This window comes from Trachypithecus francoisi, unplaced genomic scaffold (genome assembly GCF_009764315.1).
Source record: "Trachypithecus francoisi isolate TF-2019V2 unplaced genomic scaffold, Tfra_2.0 Lachesis_group4, whole genome shotgun sequence".
In the NCBI taxonomy this organism is placed as follows: domain Eukaryota; kingdom Metazoa; phylum Chordata; class Mammalia; order Primates; family Cercopithecidae; genus Trachypithecus; species Trachypithecus francoisi.
The window spans coordinates 9,797,239-9,818,924 of NW_022681469.1; the positions used below are offsets into that span (position 1 = coordinate 9,797,239).

Consider the following 21,686-nt stretch of genomic DNA (forward strand, 5'->3'; position numbering starts at 1 on the left):
GCCCTCCTTGCACCCATGGCAGTGGCCGCCCAGCCTACCACCCCAGGAGACGCGGTTCCTACCCCCTTTCCTCCCAGTGCACAGTTCTTGTGCCTTGGGGGGCAGTGGGAGACAAAGCCCAGGCTCTGAGCATCAGAATGGTGACATCAGGCCCAGTCCTTCCCCCTCCCACCACTCCCCACCCAGTGGTTCTTATGCCTCACGCTCCATCACCTCCCTGGTCTTCCGTTTGAATTCCTTTCTCCCTAGAGGAGCCCTGCTCCCCAATTTAGGGGAAGGCTGTGGAAGAGCTCTGAAGAAAGGGACTGCCTCCCACCTCTTCTCAGCATCCTTTTCTCTTCTCCGTGCTCACACCCCTCTGCCTAGGGCCCAACTGCTCCCCGGAGGCCGCTTCTCAGGCCACATCTGCCATGTTTGCATCCAGCCCTCCTGTATTCATTGGTGTTTGACTGAGATCTGTCCTTATATGATACTATTAAATAGACTGGGCCCGCCCTCCCTCTCTGTCTCAATCAAAATTGACCTGGCAGAGAACCATCTCTGCAGGACACTGGCCAGGTGCAGAGGCCAAAAGAATTCTCTTCATCTCAGTGCAGGATGCCTGGGAAAGGTCATCCCAGCTCCAGAGCATCCCGGGAGATCACTGTGGCCTCTGTGGCCATGGCATTGAGGGTCTTTGCTTCTTTGTCTACCCAGTCCTGCTACTCTCACTCCTTCCCAGGTGTTATTCCTAGAGGACTTGCAAAGAAACCAGATGCACATAAACTCCCAGGGGCTGTCTCCCAGGAAGCCAACCTAAGACAGTCCTACTCTGACCATTCTTCCAACCCAGTGTAAGCCTCAATCCACGTTCTCACCATCCCGCCATGCCCTCCACCTCCAACCTTTTTCTGTCTTTCTGACCCAACTTGGCTCTCCAGGCCCGGCAGCCCAGGCACTTGCTAGGGCACTGTGATTGCCTTTGCTCCTCTGTTGTGCTTGCCTGGAGAACTCCAGTCCTGTGACTGCACTCAGGCAGCTGAAAAACTGCACAAGCTGGTCAGGCACAGTGGCTCATGCCCATAATCCTGACACATTGAGAGGCCAAGGCAGGAGGATTGCTTGAGCCCAGGAGTTTGAGACCAGCCTAGGCAACCTAGGGAGACCCTATCTCTACAAAAAAACATTTAAAAATTAGGCACTGTGACACACGCCTATGGTCCCAGCTACTCAGAAGACTGATGCGAGAAGATTAAACCTGGGAGGTCGAGGCTGCGGTGAGCCGTGATCATGCCACTGTACTCCAGCCTGGTGACAGAGTGAAACCCTGTCTCAAAAAAAAAAAAAAAAAAAAAACCCTTGAGGGGCCTCCACACAGCCCCGCATCCTGGCCCCCATCTCTAGTGGGTTTTACTTTTCCATTCTGAAACGATGACATCATCCTTCCTCCTCTACCCCACCCCACCCCCACTCCCTGCCCCATGCATGGCCATGAGGGCTTTTCCTTTCCAGTCACTGGCTGGTAAGTGATTCACATGAAAGCATGTAACCTAGTTATGGTCAGTGGGGTATGGGAAGTTTGATGGGAGGCTTCTGGAAGGATTTCCTCACTCCTTAGAGTGTGCAGGAAAAGATGGGCTTTCCTGTGCACTCATGTCTGGATGTGATGCTTGGGACAGCTACAGCTGCCATGCTACCAGCCTGGGGATGAGGACACATCGAGAATGGTCAGGCAAGGAGTTGGAAAGAACCTGGGTCCTTGAAAACATGCTGAGTCTTTGAATCAACTAAGCCCGAACCTGACCTACCTTAGGACTTCTAGTTACATAAGAGAAGACATTTCTTTATTATTTAAGGCAGTTTGAATCAGGGTTCTAAAGTAGTTGGGAGCATCTGACCTGAGACAATGATCTAGTTATCTCCCACCTTAAAATAACCCCCTCCCGGCCGGGCGCGGTGGCTCAAGCCTGTAATCCCAGCACTTTGGGAGGCCGAGACAGGCGGATCACAAGGTCAGGAGATCGAGACCATCCTGGCTAATACGGTGAAACCCCGTCCCTACTAAAGAACACAAAAAACTAGCCGGGCGAGGTGGCGGGCGCCTGTAGTCCCAGCTACTTGGGAGGCGGAGCCGGGAGAATGGCGTAAACCTGGGAGGCGGAGCTTGCAGTGAGCTGAGATCTGGCCACTTCACCCCAGCCTGGGCGACAGAGCCAGACTCCGTCTCAAAAAAAAAAAAAAAAAAAGACCCCCTCCCTAGACCTGCATGGCCCCTGCCCCAGCTCCTCACATGTCATTTCCATTCCTTTTCATAGCAAGACTCATCGAGAGCCACTGTGCTTGCCCTTACCACTTCTTCACCTCCCATTCTTTTAAATGATTCCAATCAGGCATGCACCCTTGCCATTCCACTGAAAAACTTTTTCGTTTTTGAGACCAAGTCTTGTTCTGTTGCCAAGGCTAGAGTGCAGTGACACAATCTCTACTCACTGCAACCTCTGCCTCCCAGGTTCAAGCAATTCTCCTGCCTCAGCCTCCCTAGTAGCTGGGATTACAGGTGCCCGCCACCGTGCCTGGCTAATTTTTGTATTTTTAGTAGAGACAGGGTCTCTCCATGTTGGCCAGGCTGGTCTCGAACTCCCGACCTCAAATGATCCACCTGCCTCGGCCTCCCAAAGTGCTGAAATTACAGGTGTGAGCCACCACACCCAAAAACTTTTGTCACAATCACCAACAATTTCCAACCTGCCAAATCCACCAGCCTCTTCCCTGTCCTGCATATGTAACCATTCATGGGTGTCTGACATAGTTAACCCTCCGAGAGATTCTCTTCTCCCAACCTCTGTAACACCTTGCTCCTCTGGCTGGGGAGGAGCCCATCTTTTCCTGCACACTCTAAGGAGTGAGGAAATCCTTCCAGAAGCCTCCCATCAAACTTCCCATACCCCAGAGCTCTGCCAGGCTCAGAGCTAAGATCTCTTTAATTCTTTGTTTACACTGTCCCTAGAACTTATACAGTCCTCAACAACCTAAGTGTAATAACTTGACTGGCCTTTGTCCCCGGTTCCTGGGAAGGAGCCTCTAAATCTTTGGGTTTCCTGAGTGACAGGGGTGTCTTTGTTATTCATGGTGGTCTCTTAGAGAGTTTAAGCTAAGGAGATGACAAAGGATGGGGCTGCCATGCCAAAAAGACCAAGCACGTGATTAAAGGGTTAGGGTTTGAGGCCCAACCTCCGGGGAGGGAGAGGGGCTGGAGACTGAGCTGAACCTCATGGCTTAATGAGTCAATCAATCATGCCTATATAAAGAAGCTCCAACAGGAACTCGGAACGCCACAGTTCAGTGAACTTCCCTGGTTGGCAATGCTCTGCATGTTTTCACACATTGACATGCTGGAGGGTGACACATCCTGACTCCACAGGGAGGGAACAATGGAAACTTCATGCTTAGGACCATCCCAGACCTTGCCTTATGAGTCTCCTTTTGGCTAGTTCTGATTTGAAACCTTTTGCTGTAATAAAACTATAATGATATATATAGCACTTTCCTGAGTTCTTTTTTTTTTTTTTTTTTGAGACGGAGTCTCGCTCTGTCGCCCAGGCTGGAGTGCAGTGGCCGGATCTCAGCTCACTGCAAGCTCTGCCTCCCGGGTTTATGCCATTCTCCTGCCTCAGCCTCCCGAGTAGCTGGGACTACAGGCGCCTGCCACCTCGCCCGGCTAGTTTTTTGTATTTTTTAGTAGAGACGGGGTTTCACCATGTTAGCCAGGATGGTCTCGATCTCCTGACCTCGTGATCCGTCCGTCTCGGCCTCCCAAAGTGCTGGGATTACAGGCTTGAGCCACCGCGCCCGGCCCACTTTCCTGAGTTCTATGAGCCATTCTAGCAAATTATGAGGGGGTGATGGGAAACCCAGAATTTGTAGCCAGTTGGTCAGAAGTGAGCGTGGCCTAGAACCCCCAAATTTATGGCTGGTATCTGAAGAGAGAACAGTCTTGTGGAGGCCTGAGCCCTCAACCTGTGAGGTTTGGCCAACTCCAGGTCGCTGATGTTGGAAGTCACTGTAACCTGTAACTCCCAAATCAGTCTACCCCCAAGCTCTCTCTTAAACTTCAGACTCCTATATTCACCTACTTCATCTGCTACTTGAGTGTCACCTCAAATTTTAATAGGTCCAAACTAGAACTCTTGACTCCAAACTAGAACCAGCAACACAGGTTCTTTTCCAGGGCTTGGCACTTGAGCAAACAGCACTACCGTTCACTCACTTCTGTAGGACCCAGACGCAGGAGTCATTCTTGATTCCACAGGCCCTACAAGCAACCCATGAGTGACACTCTCAAAGTGCATCTGAATCTGCCCTTTCTCTCCCTGTGCACTGCTGCTACCGCAGCTCTGACCACCTGCATCTCCCCACCTGGTGTGCACCAAATGCATGAGCCTCAGACATGGCTCTGCACCCCACTCCAATCCATTCCTGAAACCTATAAAAATGTAAACCAGATCATGTCCGATTTCATACCCTTTATTAGTCTCTCTCTTTCTTTCTTTTTTCTTTTTTTTTTTTTTGAGACAGGGTCTCGCTCTGTTGCCTAGGCTGGAATGTAGTGGCATGATGATCTCTGCTCACTGAAACCTCCGTCTGCTGGGTTCAAGGGATTCTCATGCCCCAGCCTCCCGAGCAGCTGGGATTACAGGTGCCCGCCATGACACCTGGCCTAGTCTCCTTTCTTATAAGAATAAAATCCAAACTCTAACTTGGCCCATAGGTCATACATGCTCAGGTGCCTCAGTCTACGGCTCCATCCTCCTCCCCAAAGCCTCCATGGCCTCTGCCCTCACTTCCCTCTTCTTGGTCTTCAGTTACCCCCGCAGCCCCATGGCCGGCTCCTTCCCACTGCCAAGGGCACACTCAGTCAGGCACCGCTTCCCCCTGGAGGTCTTTCCTGACCACTCTGCCCTTGCTCTGCCTCATGTCTGTACTCCTTCCTGTTCTCCCTGCCATTGTTCTCAGAGCATTGCTGCACCCTGGCTTTACCTTGCCTGCTTGCTGGCCTGCTTATTCATCCTCTTTCCACAAAGGGTCTTTCTTCACTGCCAATTTTTTTTTTATTTTTTTTTTTGAGACAGAGCCTCACTCTGCCACCCAGGCTGTAGTGCAGGGGTGCAATCTTGCTCACTGCAACCTCCGCCTCCCATGTTCAAGCAATTCTTCTGCCTCAGCCTCCCAAGTAGCTGGGGTTACAGGTGCCCACCACCACGCCTGGCTAGTTTTCTTTTTGTATTTTTAGTAGAGACGGAGTTTCACCATGTTGGCCAGGCTAATCTCAAACTCCTGACCTCAGGTGATCCACCTGCCTCGGCCCCCCAAAGTGCCGGATTACAGGCCTAAGCCACCACACCTGGCCCTTCACTGCCGATTCTAAGTGCTTACAATATTGCGTAACACATGGCAGGCACTAAGTAAATACTTGCTAAAAAAAATAGAAACTATGAAAGGTTGGAACCACTGTTTTAACCCAATGCAGTGAATAATGTGGGAATTTCAAGAGGGTGCTTTCATGTCATATTCTGTGGGTGTTGGCATCTGGGAATGCTGGCCCGGCTTCCGGATCCTGACCACCTCTCACTCTGGAAGCACCTGTTAGCCACTGGACTCCAGAGTCCTAGCTACGCTTCCTGCTTCAGTGGAGGCAATGATGCACGTTAACTTTGGGCAAACTGAATCTTCTTCTTGTCTTACACTAATTGGCTGAGAGCAGTCTCAGTACACACTCATTAATAAATAAATTCAGGAGGCCGTTTACAAGAATGTAATATCCAATTGGGTTGAGGTCTGCCTTTGAGTCAAAAGGATACCAGTTCTTTCCCTCTTACATATCCCAGGGCCGGAGAAGGAAGTTGGCAGGGACAGGTATCCCGTGTCTGCACTGTGTTCTCTACCCCGACCCTTCTCCCCTCCATCCCCTTTCCAGAAGACTCTTCCACGTAATAGCATGTCTACCATCTGGCTGTCCCTGGCAACCACAGTACTAGGTTGGTTTTAAACCTCAAAGAAACCACAGATGAGATGCCAGTGTCAAATTCCAACACTGATAAATAGGAAGCAGGCTCACTTTGGGAGAAAGAACAGAGGTTTTGGTAAGAGGCTGTCGTGACTAGGAAGGCAAGAGAACCATTTCTAGATACTCCTATCTTCCAAATTCTGTGCATTTCCTCCCAAATGTTAGGGTTCAAAGGTCTCTCAAATATAAAATAACATAGGCTGGGCCTGGTGGCTCCTGCCTGTAATCCCAGAGCTTTGGGAGGCCCAGGTGGGAGGACTGCTTGGGACCAGAAGTTCAGACCAGCGTGGGTAATACAGCAAGACCCTATCTCTACAAAACATTTTAAAAAAATTAGTGAGGCACAGTGGTGCACGCCTGTAGTCCCAACTATTTGGGAGGCTGAGGCAGGAGCATCGCTTGAGCCCAGGAGATCGAGCCTGCAGTGAGCCATGATCATACCACTGCACTCCAGCCTGAGCAGCAGAGTGAGACCCTGTCTTTAAAGAAACAAAAAAAAAAGGTAAAACAACACGAGGCAAATCATTCTATGATATCCAAACTTAAGTAGGAAAATGGTTGGGTCCTTTGCAAATCCTTGCAAATTCTCCATGGGCCTTCCTAGACTGCTTTCCCCACAGTACAGGTCCCCAAGAACAGGCTCCTCGAGGCCCACATGCTCCTAGCCAACTGGGAAGAATCAGAAGATAGCATTGAGGGATAAGGAAGGGTTTGGGCAGAATTTGCTGGCCCTAGGTCAGATGCACTAGTTCCTATGCCTTCAGGGCCAGAGCTAGCAATGGTAGCCTACAGCTGTGGAGGAAGAGGTGGAGCTGGCTTTCTTCCAGTGCTCACCACCCGTGTCCTGGCTTCCCCCATCTCATCCCACCCAGCCAGCAGTTATAAAGAGGACCGCTTTCAATTCTATTTGAAATAAGGACACACATTGTTCCTATCTCGTTCCTGCCAATTCCTCCAGGCCCACACGGGCTCTTCGAGAGCTAAGTTTGTCTTATAGAGAGTGTGATCTGCTCGCCCGAGTTTGAAACGGCTGTTCAGAACCAGAAACAGCCCATGTCCTCCGCTCTTATGTAGAGTTTAAGCTCTTTCAAGATGTCAACTCTGGGCACAGTGGCTCATGCCTGTAATCCTGGCACTTTGAGAGGCCAAGGCAGGAGGATCACCTGAGGTCAGGAGTTCGAGACCAGCCTGGCCAACATGGTGCAACCCCGTCTCTACTAAAAATACAAAAATGAGCCGGGCATGGTGGTGGGTGCCTATAATCCCAGCTACCGGGGAGGCTGAGGTGGAAGAATTGCTTGAACCCGGTAGGCGGAGGTTGCAGTGAGCCGAGATCGCACCACTACACTCCAGCCTGGGTGACAGAGCAAGAGACTATCTCAAAAAAAAAAAAAAAAAAAAAAAAAGATGTCAGGAATATGGACAGGGAACACACATTCAGCTATTCTGTTAACACTTCGACCAGCCAAAAGACACTAGGTCAGCCATGTTGAGGGCAAGAGGATGGTACTGGGTTTTAGCGAGGAATATTAGCCTGAGCTAAGAGTGTTCAATAATCCATAAACATATGCTTAGGGTCATAGGTTAATAAGCAGAGCTTCAGAAAGACCCAAGAGACCCACGTCTGGTGAGACATTCGGTTCCATAACTGTTGGGGAAAACAATCTTCCCTTTCTCTTTGAGCTTCAGTGTGTTCATCAGTTACTCGGGATGGTAGCTCAGGGATGCCTGGGGTACTTCAGCTACCGTTGTTTGGTTTTTTTGAGACAGGATCTCGCTCTCGCCCAGGCTGGAGTGCAGTGGTGCAAGCATGGCTCACTGCAGCCATGACCTCCCAGGCTCAAGCGATCCTCTCACCTCAGCCTCCAGAGTAGCTGGGACCACAGGCGTAAGTCACCACGCCTGGCTAATTTATTAATTTTTTTGTAGACTCTGTGGGTCTCACTATGTTGCCCAGGCTAGTTTCAAACTCCTGAGCTCAAGAGATCCTTCTGCCTCAGCCTCCCAAAATGCTGGGATCTTGGGTATGAGCCACCATGAGCAGGCAGGCTAGTGTCTTCCAGCATGTGAGCCACCTGCTGCTGTCAACTGCCTCAGGCACACTGGCTCAGCTCTCTCCCGTCCGCTCTCCCTTCCTCCCCTCCCTGCCATGAAGGGTTAAATTGTGCCCTCCCCCTCACCCTGCCAAGTATGTTGAAGTCCTAACCCCCAGGACTTCAGAATGCGACCTTATTTGGAAACAGGGTCATTGCAGACGTAGTTAGTTAAGATGAGGTCATACTAGAGTAGGGTGGGCCCTGATCCAATATGACTGGTATCTTTATAAGATGGCATGTGAGGACAGACACAAGGGAACGCCATGTGACAAGAGAGGCTTGGAGCAACGCATCTACAAGCCAAGGAGCGCCAGAGGTTGCCAGCACCCACCAGAAGCTGGGAGAGGCGAGGGAGGCATTCCCTACAGACTTCAGAGGGAGCAAGGCCCAGCCCACCCCTTGATTTTGGACTTTCAACCTGTGGAACTGTGAGAGAATAAATTTCTATTGTTTAAGCTGCCCAGCCTGTGGTACCCTGTTATGACAGCCCCGGGGAACCAATACAATATCACACTCCAAAAAGAACGGGGGCGCTTTGGTGCAGAACTTTGAAAGGCTGCCATCGACAGAACATCGCCCTAAGAGGGGTGAGCTGAGAAGAGCAGCAGCCTTCCTCCAGGCCTCAGCTGTACAGCTCCAGAGGAGAAACCCCGGGGCCCAGGTAGGCACTACTCACTAGGGCCAGAGTCTAATCCAAGCTCTCCATCCATTGAGTCACGTGGTCCCCATGGGTATGGCTGCTCCTCCTGCTTGATCCATGACAAAATGTCATGCGCTGAGATGAGAGACTCTGTTGTCATGGAAAGAAGGCAGTCTTAGATTTTGTTCATTTCCACTCGGCCTCCCATCAAAGGTTTCAAAACCATCCCACGCGGCGGCTGCAGCCTGCAGGGCATGTTTTGGTGTCGGTGTTGCATTTCCAGGCCATCCTCCTTACCCTTGTAAGCCCCTTCCTAAAGGGACTCTCTCTGCTCACTGCATTTCAAGTTGGCCAGAAAGAGGCTTAGCCCAAGGTCTGTGCAGTGGCAGGGCCAGGATTAAAACTTAGACCTCCCAGCTCTACCGCTTAGCCCCAGAGGAACTCATGGGGCCAGGACAGGCCAGAAAAAGCCCCAGATAATGGCCGACAGGGCCATAGCTAACGGGTATGACTTAGAAATCAGCGATGGCAGAGGCTGCAACCAGAGGTCACTGATAAGAACCACAGTGAAGCAGGAAGGCCCTGTTTTCCCTCTGCCCTGGGTCCCCTCAATTTCTGTTGTGAAGGTGACAAAGCACAAGGAATCCTGGATTCAACTTCTCATCTTCTCTCCCTGGGACGGTTGGTAGAATGAGACTTGTGTCCTAACTACCAGGCGATGACACTGGACTTAGCTCTGCAAACACACGGACACACACATAGGTCGTGGGCAGGTGGGGCTTCTATTGTTCTTTTATGCCTCCCTGAATGCCTAGACCCTCCCTACAAGTTTCTTGGGAAACTTCTAACTAGTATTCACTCAAGAGAAATTCCAGAAAATGTAAACGATTTTCTGACACAGAACTATACGCAGCTTTCAGATGCTTTTTGGTAGTTTTTATTGTTCAAAATTCAGTGCTGAATAGCTGGACGCGGTGGCTCATGCCCGTAATCCCAGCGCTTTGGGAGGCTGAGGCGGGCAAATCATTTGAGGCCAGGAGTTCAAGACCAGCCTGACCAACATGGTGGAACCCCATCTCTACTAAAAATACAAAAAATGAGCCGGGTGTAGTGGCACATGCCTGTAATCTCAGCTACTCAGGAGGCTGAGGCAGGAGAATTGCTTAAACCCGGGAAACAGAGGTTGCGGTGAGCTGAGATCACACCACTGCACTCCAGCCTGAACAACAGAGCAAGACTCCATCTCAAAAAACAAAAAATCAGTGCTGAAGTAATTTTAGTATCAGTTGCATAGACACAATAAATTATTAATTTATTTTTTATTTATTTATTTTTTTTTTGAGACGGAGTCTTGCTCTGCCGCCCGGGCTGGAGGCAGTGGCCGGCTCTCAGCTCACTGCAAGCTCCGCCTCCCGGGTTCACGCCATTCTCCTGTCTCAGCCTCCCGAGTAGCTGGGACTACAGGCGCCCGCCTCGTCGCCCGGCTAGTTTTTTGTATTTTGTAGTAGAGACGGGGTTTCACCGTATTAGCCAGGATGGTCTCGATCTCCTGACCTCGTGATCCGCCCGTCTCGGCCTCCCAAAGTGCTGGGATTACAGGCTTGAGCCACCGCGCCCGGCCAAATTATTAATTTAATAATTCCTTTGGAAAAGCACTGGTTGCCCTCAATATTCATTCTGGCCTTGTTCTCACCTGAATTGGGATCCGTGGGAATATCTCTGTCTGCCAAATCCTGCTGATCCCACACGCACTGATGCTCCTCCTGTTTAATCCGGGACAAGAGGTCCTGGGCAGAAATTGGGGAGTCTACTCTCGGGAACAAGAGCAGCAAAGGTGTTAGAAGATGAGAAATTGACTGCAAGTTTGTGTTTTGAGTAAATCTCTGATTTCATGCAATTATCTCTTTCCCCTAAACATCAGGTACAATTACATAAGTCTCATTAACTAAAGGTTGAAGTCCACTTGGCCCCAATTAACGGAGCTTTTGCTGCAAATAAGAGGATGCTGTAGGGGAGTGACATTACAGTCTCTAAGAAAGAGTCTTTCTGTGCTGCAGGAACTTAAATCTCCTTAGAATAAGGTTCCTATTGCTGGGCGCGGTGGCTGACGCCTTTAGTCCCAGCACTTTGGGAGGCCGAGGCAGGTGGATCACGGGGTCAGGAGATCGAGACCATCCTGGCTAACACAGTGAAACCCCGTCTCTACTAAAAATACAAAAAATTAGCCGGGCATGGTGGCGGGGACCTGTAGTCCCAGCTACTCAGGAGGCTGAGGCAGGAGAATGGCATGAACCCAGGAGGCGGAACTTGCAGTGAGCCGAGATGGCGCCACTGCACTCCAGCCTGGGCGACAGAGCGAGACTGTCTCTACAACAACAACAAAAAATTAAAAAATTTTTTTTTTTTTTTTTGAGACGGAGTCTTGCTCTGTCGCCCGGGCTGGAGTGCAGTGGCCGGTTCTCAGCTCACTGCAAGCTCCGCCTCCCGGGTTCATGCCATTCTCCTGCCTCAGCCTCCCGAGTAGCTGGGACTACAGGCGCCCGCCACCGCGCCCGGCTAGTTTTTTGTATTTTTTAGTAGAGACGGGGTTTCACCGTGTTAGCCAGGATGGTCTCGATCTCCTGACCTCGTGATCCGCCCGTCTCGGCCTCCCAAAGTGCTGGGATTACAGGCTTGAGCCACTGCGCCCGGCCAAAAAATTAAAAAATTTTTAAAAAAAGAATAAGGTTCCTATTCTGGTGCTGAGACCACCATGGAAAGCGGTATTTCCTCTGGAAAGATGACAACTTCCAGAAAGCCTTTTTTTTAAATTACATATTGACAGATTATAGTGGTATATATTTATAGGGTATAAAGTAATGTTACGAGAAGCCTTTAAAGCTGTTGAATGGGATTTTTCTAAGATGTAAGAAAAAGACCCTATATTTTCTTCTACAGAGTCTCAAACCTAATTTAGCCTTATTGCCTTCTTATCTCTTAAAGATCTCCTTAAAGATCCTAATACTGTGATGCTTTCAAGGGTCATGCCTGATGACAAGTGAACAGGCTTTCCTCTACCCAGACACTGTGAGCACTTACCTATGGGTGTGAGGCTGTGACTAAGGGGGGATGAGGTTTGTGGAGCTCTAACCTGTGAATAAGTAAAGGGCTACAGTATGTTAATATGTCTCATGAATGTTGATTTTATGTGTCAACTTGGCTTGGTCACGGTACCCAGATATTTGGTCAAACATTATTTAGCTGTTTCTATGAAGGTATTTTTTTAGATGAGATTTGAACATGTAAGTCAGCAGACTTGAGTCAAGCAGACTGCCCTCTATAATGTGGGTGGGCCTCATCAACCAGCTGAAGGCCTAAGGAAAAACACAGACCTCCCCCAAGGAAGAGGCAATTCTGCCCGCAGGCTCGAGCAGCCACATCAGCACTTCCTCGGGTCTCTAACCTGCTGGCCTGCCCTGTAAATTTTGGACTTGCCAGCCTCCACAATCACAAGCCAATTCCTTAAAATAAAATAAATCTCTCTTTTACACACACACCCTTACGGGTCCTGCTTCTCTGGAGAACTCTGATTGATACATACATCTGCTCTAACAGAGTTCTCACCTACGACAGAGTCCAGCTGCAATGCCAGCTAAGAGGAGGTCCCTCACAGGACCGCAGGTATGTGGGTGCCTGGCACAGAGGCAGCAGCCCATAAACACTTGTTTAAAACAATGAAAGGCCTTCCTGGTCAGGGAACAACAGGTCTTCCTGACCTGCCTGTTCCCCCACCCATGAAGCCTTATACTTAGTACTTCTGCCAGGATATTGTTTCTAAAGGGGAAGATGGAATAGTTAAAAACAGATAATATGAGGAAGAGAGGAAACAGAACACGCTGAGCCCAGGTGTACCAGCAAATTGTCAATGCTGTTTTTGCCACGTCTGTGTCCCCTGGAGGAATCCTGGCTCAGCCCAGACCTGGATGCACAGCCCTTCCATTTCGAGCTCAGCCCTCTGGCCTGGCACACGCAACAGCTAACTCTGGGGGCTGGCAGACCATGCTAACCCTCTCCCCTCCCCTCTCTGGTGTGGACGGCTGCTTGGCTCACTCACCGGTAATGGATTCCGTGGGGATGGCTCTTTCCTCCAGGCCCCGCTGGCCCCGGACACACAGGGCGTCCTCACGCTTCACCTGGGAAGACGCATCCTGCGCAGGCACCAGGGGCTCTGCTCCTGGGGACAGAGAATCACATTGCTTTGTGTCTTTTTTTCCACAGGCACCATGAGCTCTGCTCCTGGGAACAGAGAATGACATTGCTTTGTGTCTTTTTTTCTGCGTGCTGGTCACCGGGACATTCTGGGCTCAGAAGCATGGCTGACAGCACTTGCCAGGGGAGAAGACAGGGGTCTTGGGTTCCTGTCGGAGCCATGGGGGACCCTGAGGAGCAGAAGGTCTCAGGAGCAGAGAGGGAGTCAACATTCAAGAAAAAGGGCTAGGCAAGCAGCAAAATGAGGGGTGATGAGGCTGAAGAGAGAATTCAGAAATACCCTAGAGCTATATAACTGGCTGGGTCCTAATCAGGACTGGGCCACAAGTTGGACCTCTCTGTGGGAGTCACTAGTCCTTGTTTGTCACCTCAATCAGAAAGAGCTGGCCAGGCTGAGGCCAGATGCACACACACGTGTATATATATGATTTGTAAGAAACCAGGCTGGGCAAAAAGGCACAACTAAGCTCTATTGTTGGACAGATAGTGCACAACCTCCTTATACAGTCAGTCTCACTGTCATCAACAGGTTCTTGGAAACAGTGAGTTCAAGTGAAATGACACATAGTAGATCCTCGAATAACGTCACTTCCTCCCATGGTGTTTCGTTACAACATTGATGAGAAAGAAAAATTGGTTGTGTTATATGTCATTTTAAAGCCACAGTTTCTGAGACCCTATCAGTGACATTAAGTGAGGACTCGCTGTGCATAAAAGACAATGACATAGCCTCTACATAGAAGCCCAGCATGAAACAAACAGGGCCTTTTCTTCTGATGGCGCCCCCTGTGCAAGAGGAGGCTCAGGCACCAGGAAAGAAAGAAGACGAAGAACCTGAAGACGGGCACCTGGCTTCAACTCTGCACCAACTCAGCGGATGAGTCATTTAGCCTCTCTGGGTTCCAGTCTACCCTTTTCATCTACAAAAGGGACACAGTGATCCCTGTTCTACCTCAAGCTCAGTGGTGGTTTGATAACCACCTGAAACTGTTGAGATTACAGTGCTTCAAATGTAAAAAGCTACCTCATAAGACTAGGTGCTGTTACTACCACTGCTGACCTCAAACTTCTGCAGTGCTTGATGAAGACAGGGAAGGAGTCATTTAGAGGAAATGTCCAGGACAGGCAAATCCATAGACACAGACAGTCGATTAGTGGTTCCCAGGGGCTGGGGGTAAAAGGGAGCAGGGAGGGACTGCTTGTGTGTGTGAGGTTCCAGTGATTCTCTTGCCTCAGCCTCCCAAGTAGCTGGAATTACAGGTGCACGCCACTGCACTCGGCTAATTTTTTATATTTTTTAGTAGGGATGGGGTTTCTCTTTGTTGGCCAGGATGGTCTTGAACTCCTGACCTCAGCTAATCTGCCCGCCTTGGCCTCCCAAAGTGCTAGGATTACAGGCGTGAGCCACTGTGCCCTGCCAGGTGCAGGGTTTCTTATGGTAGAAATGTTCTGGAATTCAATAATGATTTTGGTTGCATGACTTTGTGAGCCACCGAATTGCAGTCTTTAAAACAGTAAATTTTATGGTCTGTAAATCACATCTCAATAAGAAGGAAAGATTGGGAATGGGAGGAGGGGAGAGAGTGGCCTTGAGAGCTGCCTTCTAAGGTGAGTTTCAGGAAAACGTTCTCCACTTAAAAACAAGGGAGGACACGGCCGGGCACGGTGGCTCACGCCTGTAATCCTAGCATTTTGGGAGGCTGAGGTGAGTGGATCACTTGAGGTCAGGAGTTCAAGACCAGCCTGGCCAACATGGCGAAACCCCATCTCTACTAAAAATACAAAAATTAGCTGGGCATGGTGGCGTGTGCCTGTAGTCCCAGCTACTCAGCAGGCTGAGGTTGCAATGAGCTGAGATTGCACCATTGCATCCTAGTCTGACCCACAGAGTGAGACTCCGTCTCAAAGAAACAAAAAACAAAAAAACAAGAGAGGACAGAGGGCCCAGACCGGCAAAAGTTCCTCCAATGAAGTAGAGAACACAGTTTGAGCACCAGATTTCACCTAGTCCAACAATGCTGAGGAAAGCTGGCCCTGAGGAAGGATTTCCAAGGCAGAGGTAGGCCTAGAACCCTGGGCCTTCCACCCCAGCAACAGCTCATCAAGTGTGATGTGTTCAACAGGCCCGATTTCCTCAGGCTTAAGATTCCTTCTTGAGTGAGTCAAGTGCCTTGCAGGGCAAGCCTGCAGGTAAGCCGCGTGTGTTGGCCGAAGAATGAGGTGATGACGCTGCACATTAGGCTGAGCAATAAGCGACGGGCCGGGCCGGGGCGAAACCCCGCACGTGCCGCAGACTCCTTTTTCCTTCCTCTGTCAGCCTCTCTGAGCCCGGGCCTGGGGCCTCTCTCTGTAGTTCCACGTCAGGCCCGGGCGGTAGCGTAAGCCTAAGCCCTTCCTCGTCTCTCCACCCAGCTTACCTGTGAGTCCAGAGCTATGCGGCTTTAACAAACCAAACGACAAATATCCAGGGTGCTATTCTGAGTCCTGAGATCTCTTCCTGCAAGTGACCACCAAATTTCAACTGTGGCCGAACTGGCCCCTGGCAGCCACCCAAGAGCCTCGCCCCATGGTGCATACACAGTGGTGCGGGCCGCCGGCTGCTCTCTCTTGCCCTTCCCTGGACCCTGCACTCTTCTGCTGCCATCACCTGCATCAGGATCCATTGAGATTTCTCTCTCTTCGGGGTGGCGCTGCTCCCACACACAAGGCTCTTCCCTGGGCTCAGGGTGGGCCGGAGCATCTGGCTTGGGGACTGGGCCCTCGGCGTCTGGAAGTGAGGAGGAGGGAGGGAAAGACTGAGTGAAGTTGACCAACACATCCAGCAAGGGGACAGGAGAACTCTCCGCTACCCCATCTCCCCCTCTCCACCTGGATGTCCCTCTTTGGCAGCAGTTATGCAAGTTAGGCAGGTAATCTCTTATGAAGAACCTTGCAAATGAGTCGATAGATTCTCAAATTTCTACTGTAGGAAGAGCTGGCCTCTGAAAGCCAACATGAGACCAGCTATGGCTCACTCAGGACTGCTGGGATGTGGGGCGTGGTGAGGTGCAAATGGTGCTGTTTTACTGTAATCCAACGTGGTAGTGTTGTAACGTTGAGTTCTATGGTCATGGGCCCTGTTATTGGGTTTTAAATTTTTATCCTATTGTAAACTGTTCTATTTTACTAGCATTATAAGCAAATGGTTTTCTGAGTTTCCATTACATAAAAACATGAAACAACCTGCGTAGGCAGTGCTAACGTGGACGAAGAAGCACTTCACAACCCTCTGCAGAGATGGCTCACCAAAGAGGACAGAAGGCGTCCTTACCCAGGGACATGAGGGTTTTGTAGTTCTCCTTCACAAGGTTGTTATAAAGCTCCTTCTGCCATTCGTCCAAGTTCTTCCACTCGTCCTCGGAGAAGTACACAGCAATGTCGACAAAAGTCACTGGAACCTGAGCCAACAAGCAGTTAATCTAGCGCCTCCTGCCTGCTCCTCCCTACCACCTCCCCTTCTCCTGCAGGCCACAGGACCCACTCCCCACCAAAGCCCGGCCTTTGCTCTCCGTGGTTCCCCAGTCCCCAACATCCATCTCAGTGGAGTCAGTTCTCTCTGTCCCGGACCTTCTCATGCTTTCAATAACACAGATGGTCAACCCTGCCTTTTTAGAAATAGCATTTAGCCCCATCCATTGTTATTTCACTTTTAGGTCAACTGGATACCTGAGGGTAAAGAGCAGTCAATATGCTTCTTTTGGTATTCAGGGTGACAGAGGGGTGGCAGGTTCTCAGAGTGGGTATCCGTGAGCCAAGTAGAGTAAAACCTGGTTACCAAACCTGTATTTCAGGTCAGGTCACCTCTGTGTACACAGTTACCTCTTTGTCAGCAAAGCATGTAAAATCTGAGGCCTGTGCTAAGGTTCAGAACCTTGGTCCACTTCGTTCACTGCTCTATCTGGATCATTCAAGGAGCATACAGTAGGGAATCAATAAATACTTGAGTGTGCTGCACAGTGGGTGCCAATACCAGGAAGCTCCACTGCAGCCCGAGTCATCACGTGGTGTCAGTCACTTGTCAGACTGATGACAAGTGTGTTCCGATCTGTTACAGAAAGCTGATTTCAGTTTGCAATCACTCACTTCGGCCACTCATCAGCATGACCTCAACTTGGACCAAATTGTCCAAAATCGTTTCACTTCCATGACTTTGATAACTGAACTTCCTTCTCTGGACACACAGCCTTCCCTCTTACCACTTTCACATTCCGACTGAACCAGCCTTTCAGTCTGAAATCTAACCCCTCAATCCTCCCCTATCCCATGATTACAGTCCATTCATCTATGTATTTCATTTACAGGGCCAAAACTGGCCTGTATGGTACCTTGGGGTGAGTTAGAAAAAGACACCAGGACAGGCGCGGTGGCTCAAGCCTGTAATCCCAGCACTTTGGGAGGCCGAGATGGGTGGATCACGAGGTCAGGAGATCAAGACCATCCTGGCTAACACGGTGAAACCCCGTCTCTACTAAAAAAATACAAAAAACTAGCCGGGCGAGGTGGCAGGCGCCTGTAGTCCCAGCTACTCCGGAGGCTGAGGCAGGAGAATAGCGTGAACCTGGGAAGCGGAGCTTGCAATGAGCTGAGATCCGGCCACTGCACTCCAGCCTGGGCGACAGAGCGAGACTCCATCTCAAAAAAAAAAAGACACCAAAGTCAAGAGCACAGCTACCGCTACTCAGCATGGTGAGTGGGCAGCACCTTTATGTAAGTTAGAAATGTCAGCCCTTTTACCAGGTGCTTGTAACTCTGAGAATGCCACGTGTAGGTGTGATGTCTACACCTCAGTGCCATGCTCCATCCCTACGGACTGACAACTCACTGTCCATCTTTACAATCAGAACTAGAACCTTTAATTCCTGGACCTTCCACCAGATGCAGGAAAAGCCCCAACCTGGGAAAATTAATACAGATCCCTTTCTTCATTTTATATGTATTTATTTATTGAGAAGGAGTCTTACTGTCGCCCAGACTGGAGTGCAATGACATGATACCAGCTCACTGCAACCTCTGCTTCCCGAGCTCAAGTGATTCTCCTGTCTCAGCCTCCCGAGTAGCTGGGATTATAGGCGCTTGCCACCACACCCGGCTAATTTTTGTGTTTTTAGTAGAGACGGGGTTTCACCATATTGGCCAGGCTGGTCTCGAACTCCTGAGCTTGTGATCTGCCTGTCTCAGCCTTTCAAAATGCTGGGATTACAAGCGTGAGCCACTGCACCCGGCTTCTTCGTTTTATTTTTTTATTTCTACTTATTTATTTATTTATTTATTGAGACAGAGTCTCACTCCGTCTCCAGGCTGGAGTGCAGTGGCACGATCTCAGCTCACTGTAAACTCCACCTCCCAGTTTCAAGCGATTCCCCTGCCTCAGCCTCCCCAGTAGCTGAGACTACAGGCATGCACCACCACACTGGGCTATTTTTTTTTTTTTTTTTTTTTTGTATTTTAGTAGAGACGGGGTTTCACCATGTTAACCAGGATGGTCTCGATCTCCTGACCTCATAATCTGCCTGCCTTGGCCTCCGGAAGTGTTGGGATTACAGGTGCGAGCGTCCCCTTTCTTCATTTTAATTCTCTGTTACTAGAACTCCACAGAAGACATCCACCACCAATTCATACTGCTGTCTCATGGCAGCTTCAGAAGCTTCTTGTTTGTCTCTTGCTGACACCTTGCTATGTTCCCCGGGAGGCTTGTTTCAAACATTTCATTCTCCCAGACCTTTAAGTGACCTCCCACACCTGTCTGTCTTTGATCTCAGGTAGGCGCCGGCAGGCTCCTTCCTTGCCCCTCTCCTTGCCAATCCAAGGCCACCAGCATGTGCCCTTCACCTCTGCCTCCACCTCCTGCCTGTGAAGCTTAATCCAAATAATCCTTCTCATCGACATCATCAGTTTCTCCCTCTCCACTGGCTCCGTCCCTTCAGGGTCATTCCAACCTCAGAAAAACCTTCCCGCAAAACGCTGCTTGCTCAGGTCACTCTGCCCTCTCCATTCACTGGGAACTTCCCAAGAGACACATTCTGTTTTTTCCTCTTCACCATCTACGCATTCTTCACCCCCTTAGACTCTGTCTGCCTCTGTACCCTCCCTTCTCTTTTTTTTTTTTTTTTTTTTTTTTGAGACGGAGTCTTGCTCTGTCGCCCAGGCTGGAGTGCAGTGGCCGGATCTCAGCTCACTGCAAGCTCCGCCTCCCGGGTTCACACCATTCTCCTGTCTCAGCCTCCTGAGTAGCTGGGACTACAGGCGCCCGCCACCACGCCCGGCTAGCTTTTATTTTTGTATTTTTTAGTAGAGACGGGGTTTCACCGTGTTAGCCAGGATGGTCTCGATCTCCTGACCTCATGATCCGCCCGTCTCGGCCTCCCAAAGTGCTGGGATTACAGGCTTGAGCCACCGCACCTGGCCGTACCCTCCCTTCTCTGAAACCACACTCTGGAAGATCATCAGCGACCTTCTGTTGAAATTCTCAACATTTTTGACCTCTTTGAAAGGTCAGATGGTCTTTCTAGAATTTTATCCTGCTTGGTTCCTGTAACTATGTTGCCTCTCGTCCATTTGGCACATGTCTTCTTTACTTTTTCCTTCCTCCCCCAAGACCATGTGCCTCCCCCGGAACAGCTGAGTGAGTGAGCCACGCTGGAATCAGGCCCTTCAGCCCCAGTCAAACCTTCGGATAACTGCTGCCCCATTCAACAGCTTGACCGTAACCTCATGGGACTCTGAGCCAGAACCACTCACCTATGCTGCTCCCCAGTTCCTGACCCACAGAAATGGTGAGATGATAAATAATTATATTTTTAGGCTGGGCTGCTATGTTTCGGGGTAATCTGTTATACAGCAACAGGTAACTAACACAACAATCTACATAGTGTCCCACAAATAAAGTTAATTAATCCTCACAACTCCATGAAGTAAGCATATTATCATCTTCATTTTATTGACAATAACCCTGAAACTCAGAGACACCAGCTGGGAATTTACTGAATTGTTTATATTTCACTTCCTTCAAAAGAGGAATTGAGGAGGCTCAGAAACAACAAAAAACACTTTTGACCAATGATAGGAAAATCAGTACAAGCAGGCCTCACGCAGTGGCTCAAGCCTATAATCCCAACATTTTGGGAAGCCGAGGCAGGAAGACAGCTTCAGCCCAGAAGTTCAAGACCAGCCTCAGCAACATAGCAAGACCCTGTCACTACAAAGAATAAAAATAAATAAAAAACTTAACTGGGTGTGGTGGCATGTGCCTGTAGTCCTAATTAATTGAGAGACTGAGGTGGAAGGATTGCTTGAGCCCAGGAGTTCAAAGTTACATGAACTATGATTGTATAACTGTGCTCCAGCCTGGATGACAATGTGAGACCATACCAGAAAAACAAAAAGCAAAACCAGTGTATGGCGAAGTCAGGATTTAAACACAAGTCCTTTGATTCCAGACCCCAAAACCATTTCATTATTCTGTAAGAGCCCTTGTCAAGTCAAGTCTACTCTAATGCCTAATCCAACGCACAGAACACATCACAGTGCCACACAAGGATATGCGCTGAGACACACAGTGCAGACAAAAGAAAAGGGTAGTGTGTACGTAGATGCTGATTGTGCTAGACAAGCGACGTATGCAAAACCATACTAAAAACCAGCCTCTGTGGCTGCAGTGCCAGGAAAGGTTTTGCAGAGGAACCAGAGCCACTATTACAACTCAGTTCTGTGAAGCCTCAATGAGTAACGTCAAACAACTCCTCTGGCAAAGTCACTGGGTTGGTTGCCTCAGCAGACATGGAGACATACAAGACCCGGTCCCTGCCAGGAAGCTGTTAGCTCTCCAGCTGGAGAGAGGCACTCCACAAACATTTTTGCATACCAGCCTAAGCCAGGTACCATTCCAGGCACAGGGATACAGCAGGCAACCGAGCAGAATTTACACTCTGGTTAGGGAAAACCAACCAAGAAGACAAAAAAAGGATTATACTTAAGAATAATATCTTAAGGCCAGATGTAGTGGTTCACGCCTGTAATCCCAGCACTTTGGGAGGCTGAGGAGGATGGATCACTTGAGGTCAGGGGTTCGAGACCAGCCTGGACAACATGGGGAAACCCTGTCTCTACTAAAAAATACAAAAATTAGCCAGGTCTGGTGGCACGTGCCTGTAATCCCAGCTACTTGGGAGACTGAGGCAGGAGAATCGCTTGAACCCGGGAGGCAGAAGTTGCAGTGAGCCAAGACTGTGCCACTGCACTCTAGCCTGGGTGACAGAGCAAGACTCTGTCTCAAAAAAGAAGAAGAAGAAGAAGAAGGAGAAGGAGAAGGAGAAGGAGATCTTAAATATTTAAGATGTCAATGGCAAAAGTGCTTTGGAGAAAATTCGAGTAAGGGCAGAGAGAAGAGCGTGCTGAGGGGACGTAGTTCTTTTATATAGGATGGTTGTGGAAGGGCCCGCTGATGAAGTGGCACCTGAGCAGACCCTGACGGAAGAGGAGGCGAGGACAGCCATGCAGATACTCAGGGCAGGAGCTTCTCAGCGGAGAGTCCCTGAGCTGGGAGCGCGCGTGCTGTGCTGGCAAAACAGCACAGATGGGAGCGGGCGGGGGGAGTGGAGAGAAAGGTCAGAGAGGCAGGGAA

At 49.8% G+C, this 21,686-nt stretch overlaps 1 protein-coding gene across 3 annotated transcripts in view; it reads right to left on the reverse strand.

The window, feature by feature from the left end:
• Nucleotides 1-21,686, reverse strand: part of LOC117072411 (zinc finger protein 282) — a 32,640-nt gene that overhangs the window by 3,913 nt on the left and 7,041 nt on the right. For 2 of the 3 annotated variants that reach the window (XM_033192576.1, XM_033192574.1), the window contains exons 3-7: nt 16,338-16,464; nt 15,675-15,794; nt 12,873-12,992; nt 10,473-10,586; nt 8,816-8,929 (exon numbers count right to left, since the gene is read on the reverse strand). In XM_033192576.1, the coding sequence (XP_033048467.1) occupies nt 8,816-8,929; nt 10,473-10,586; nt 12,873-12,992; nt 15,675-15,794; nt 16,338-16,464 (595 nt within the window). The remainder of the gene's footprint in view (nt 1-8,815; nt 8,930-10,472; nt 10,587-12,872; nt 12,993-15,674; nt 15,795-16,337; nt 16,465-21,686) is intronic. The other variant, XM_033192573.1, reaches the window with a different exon arrangement.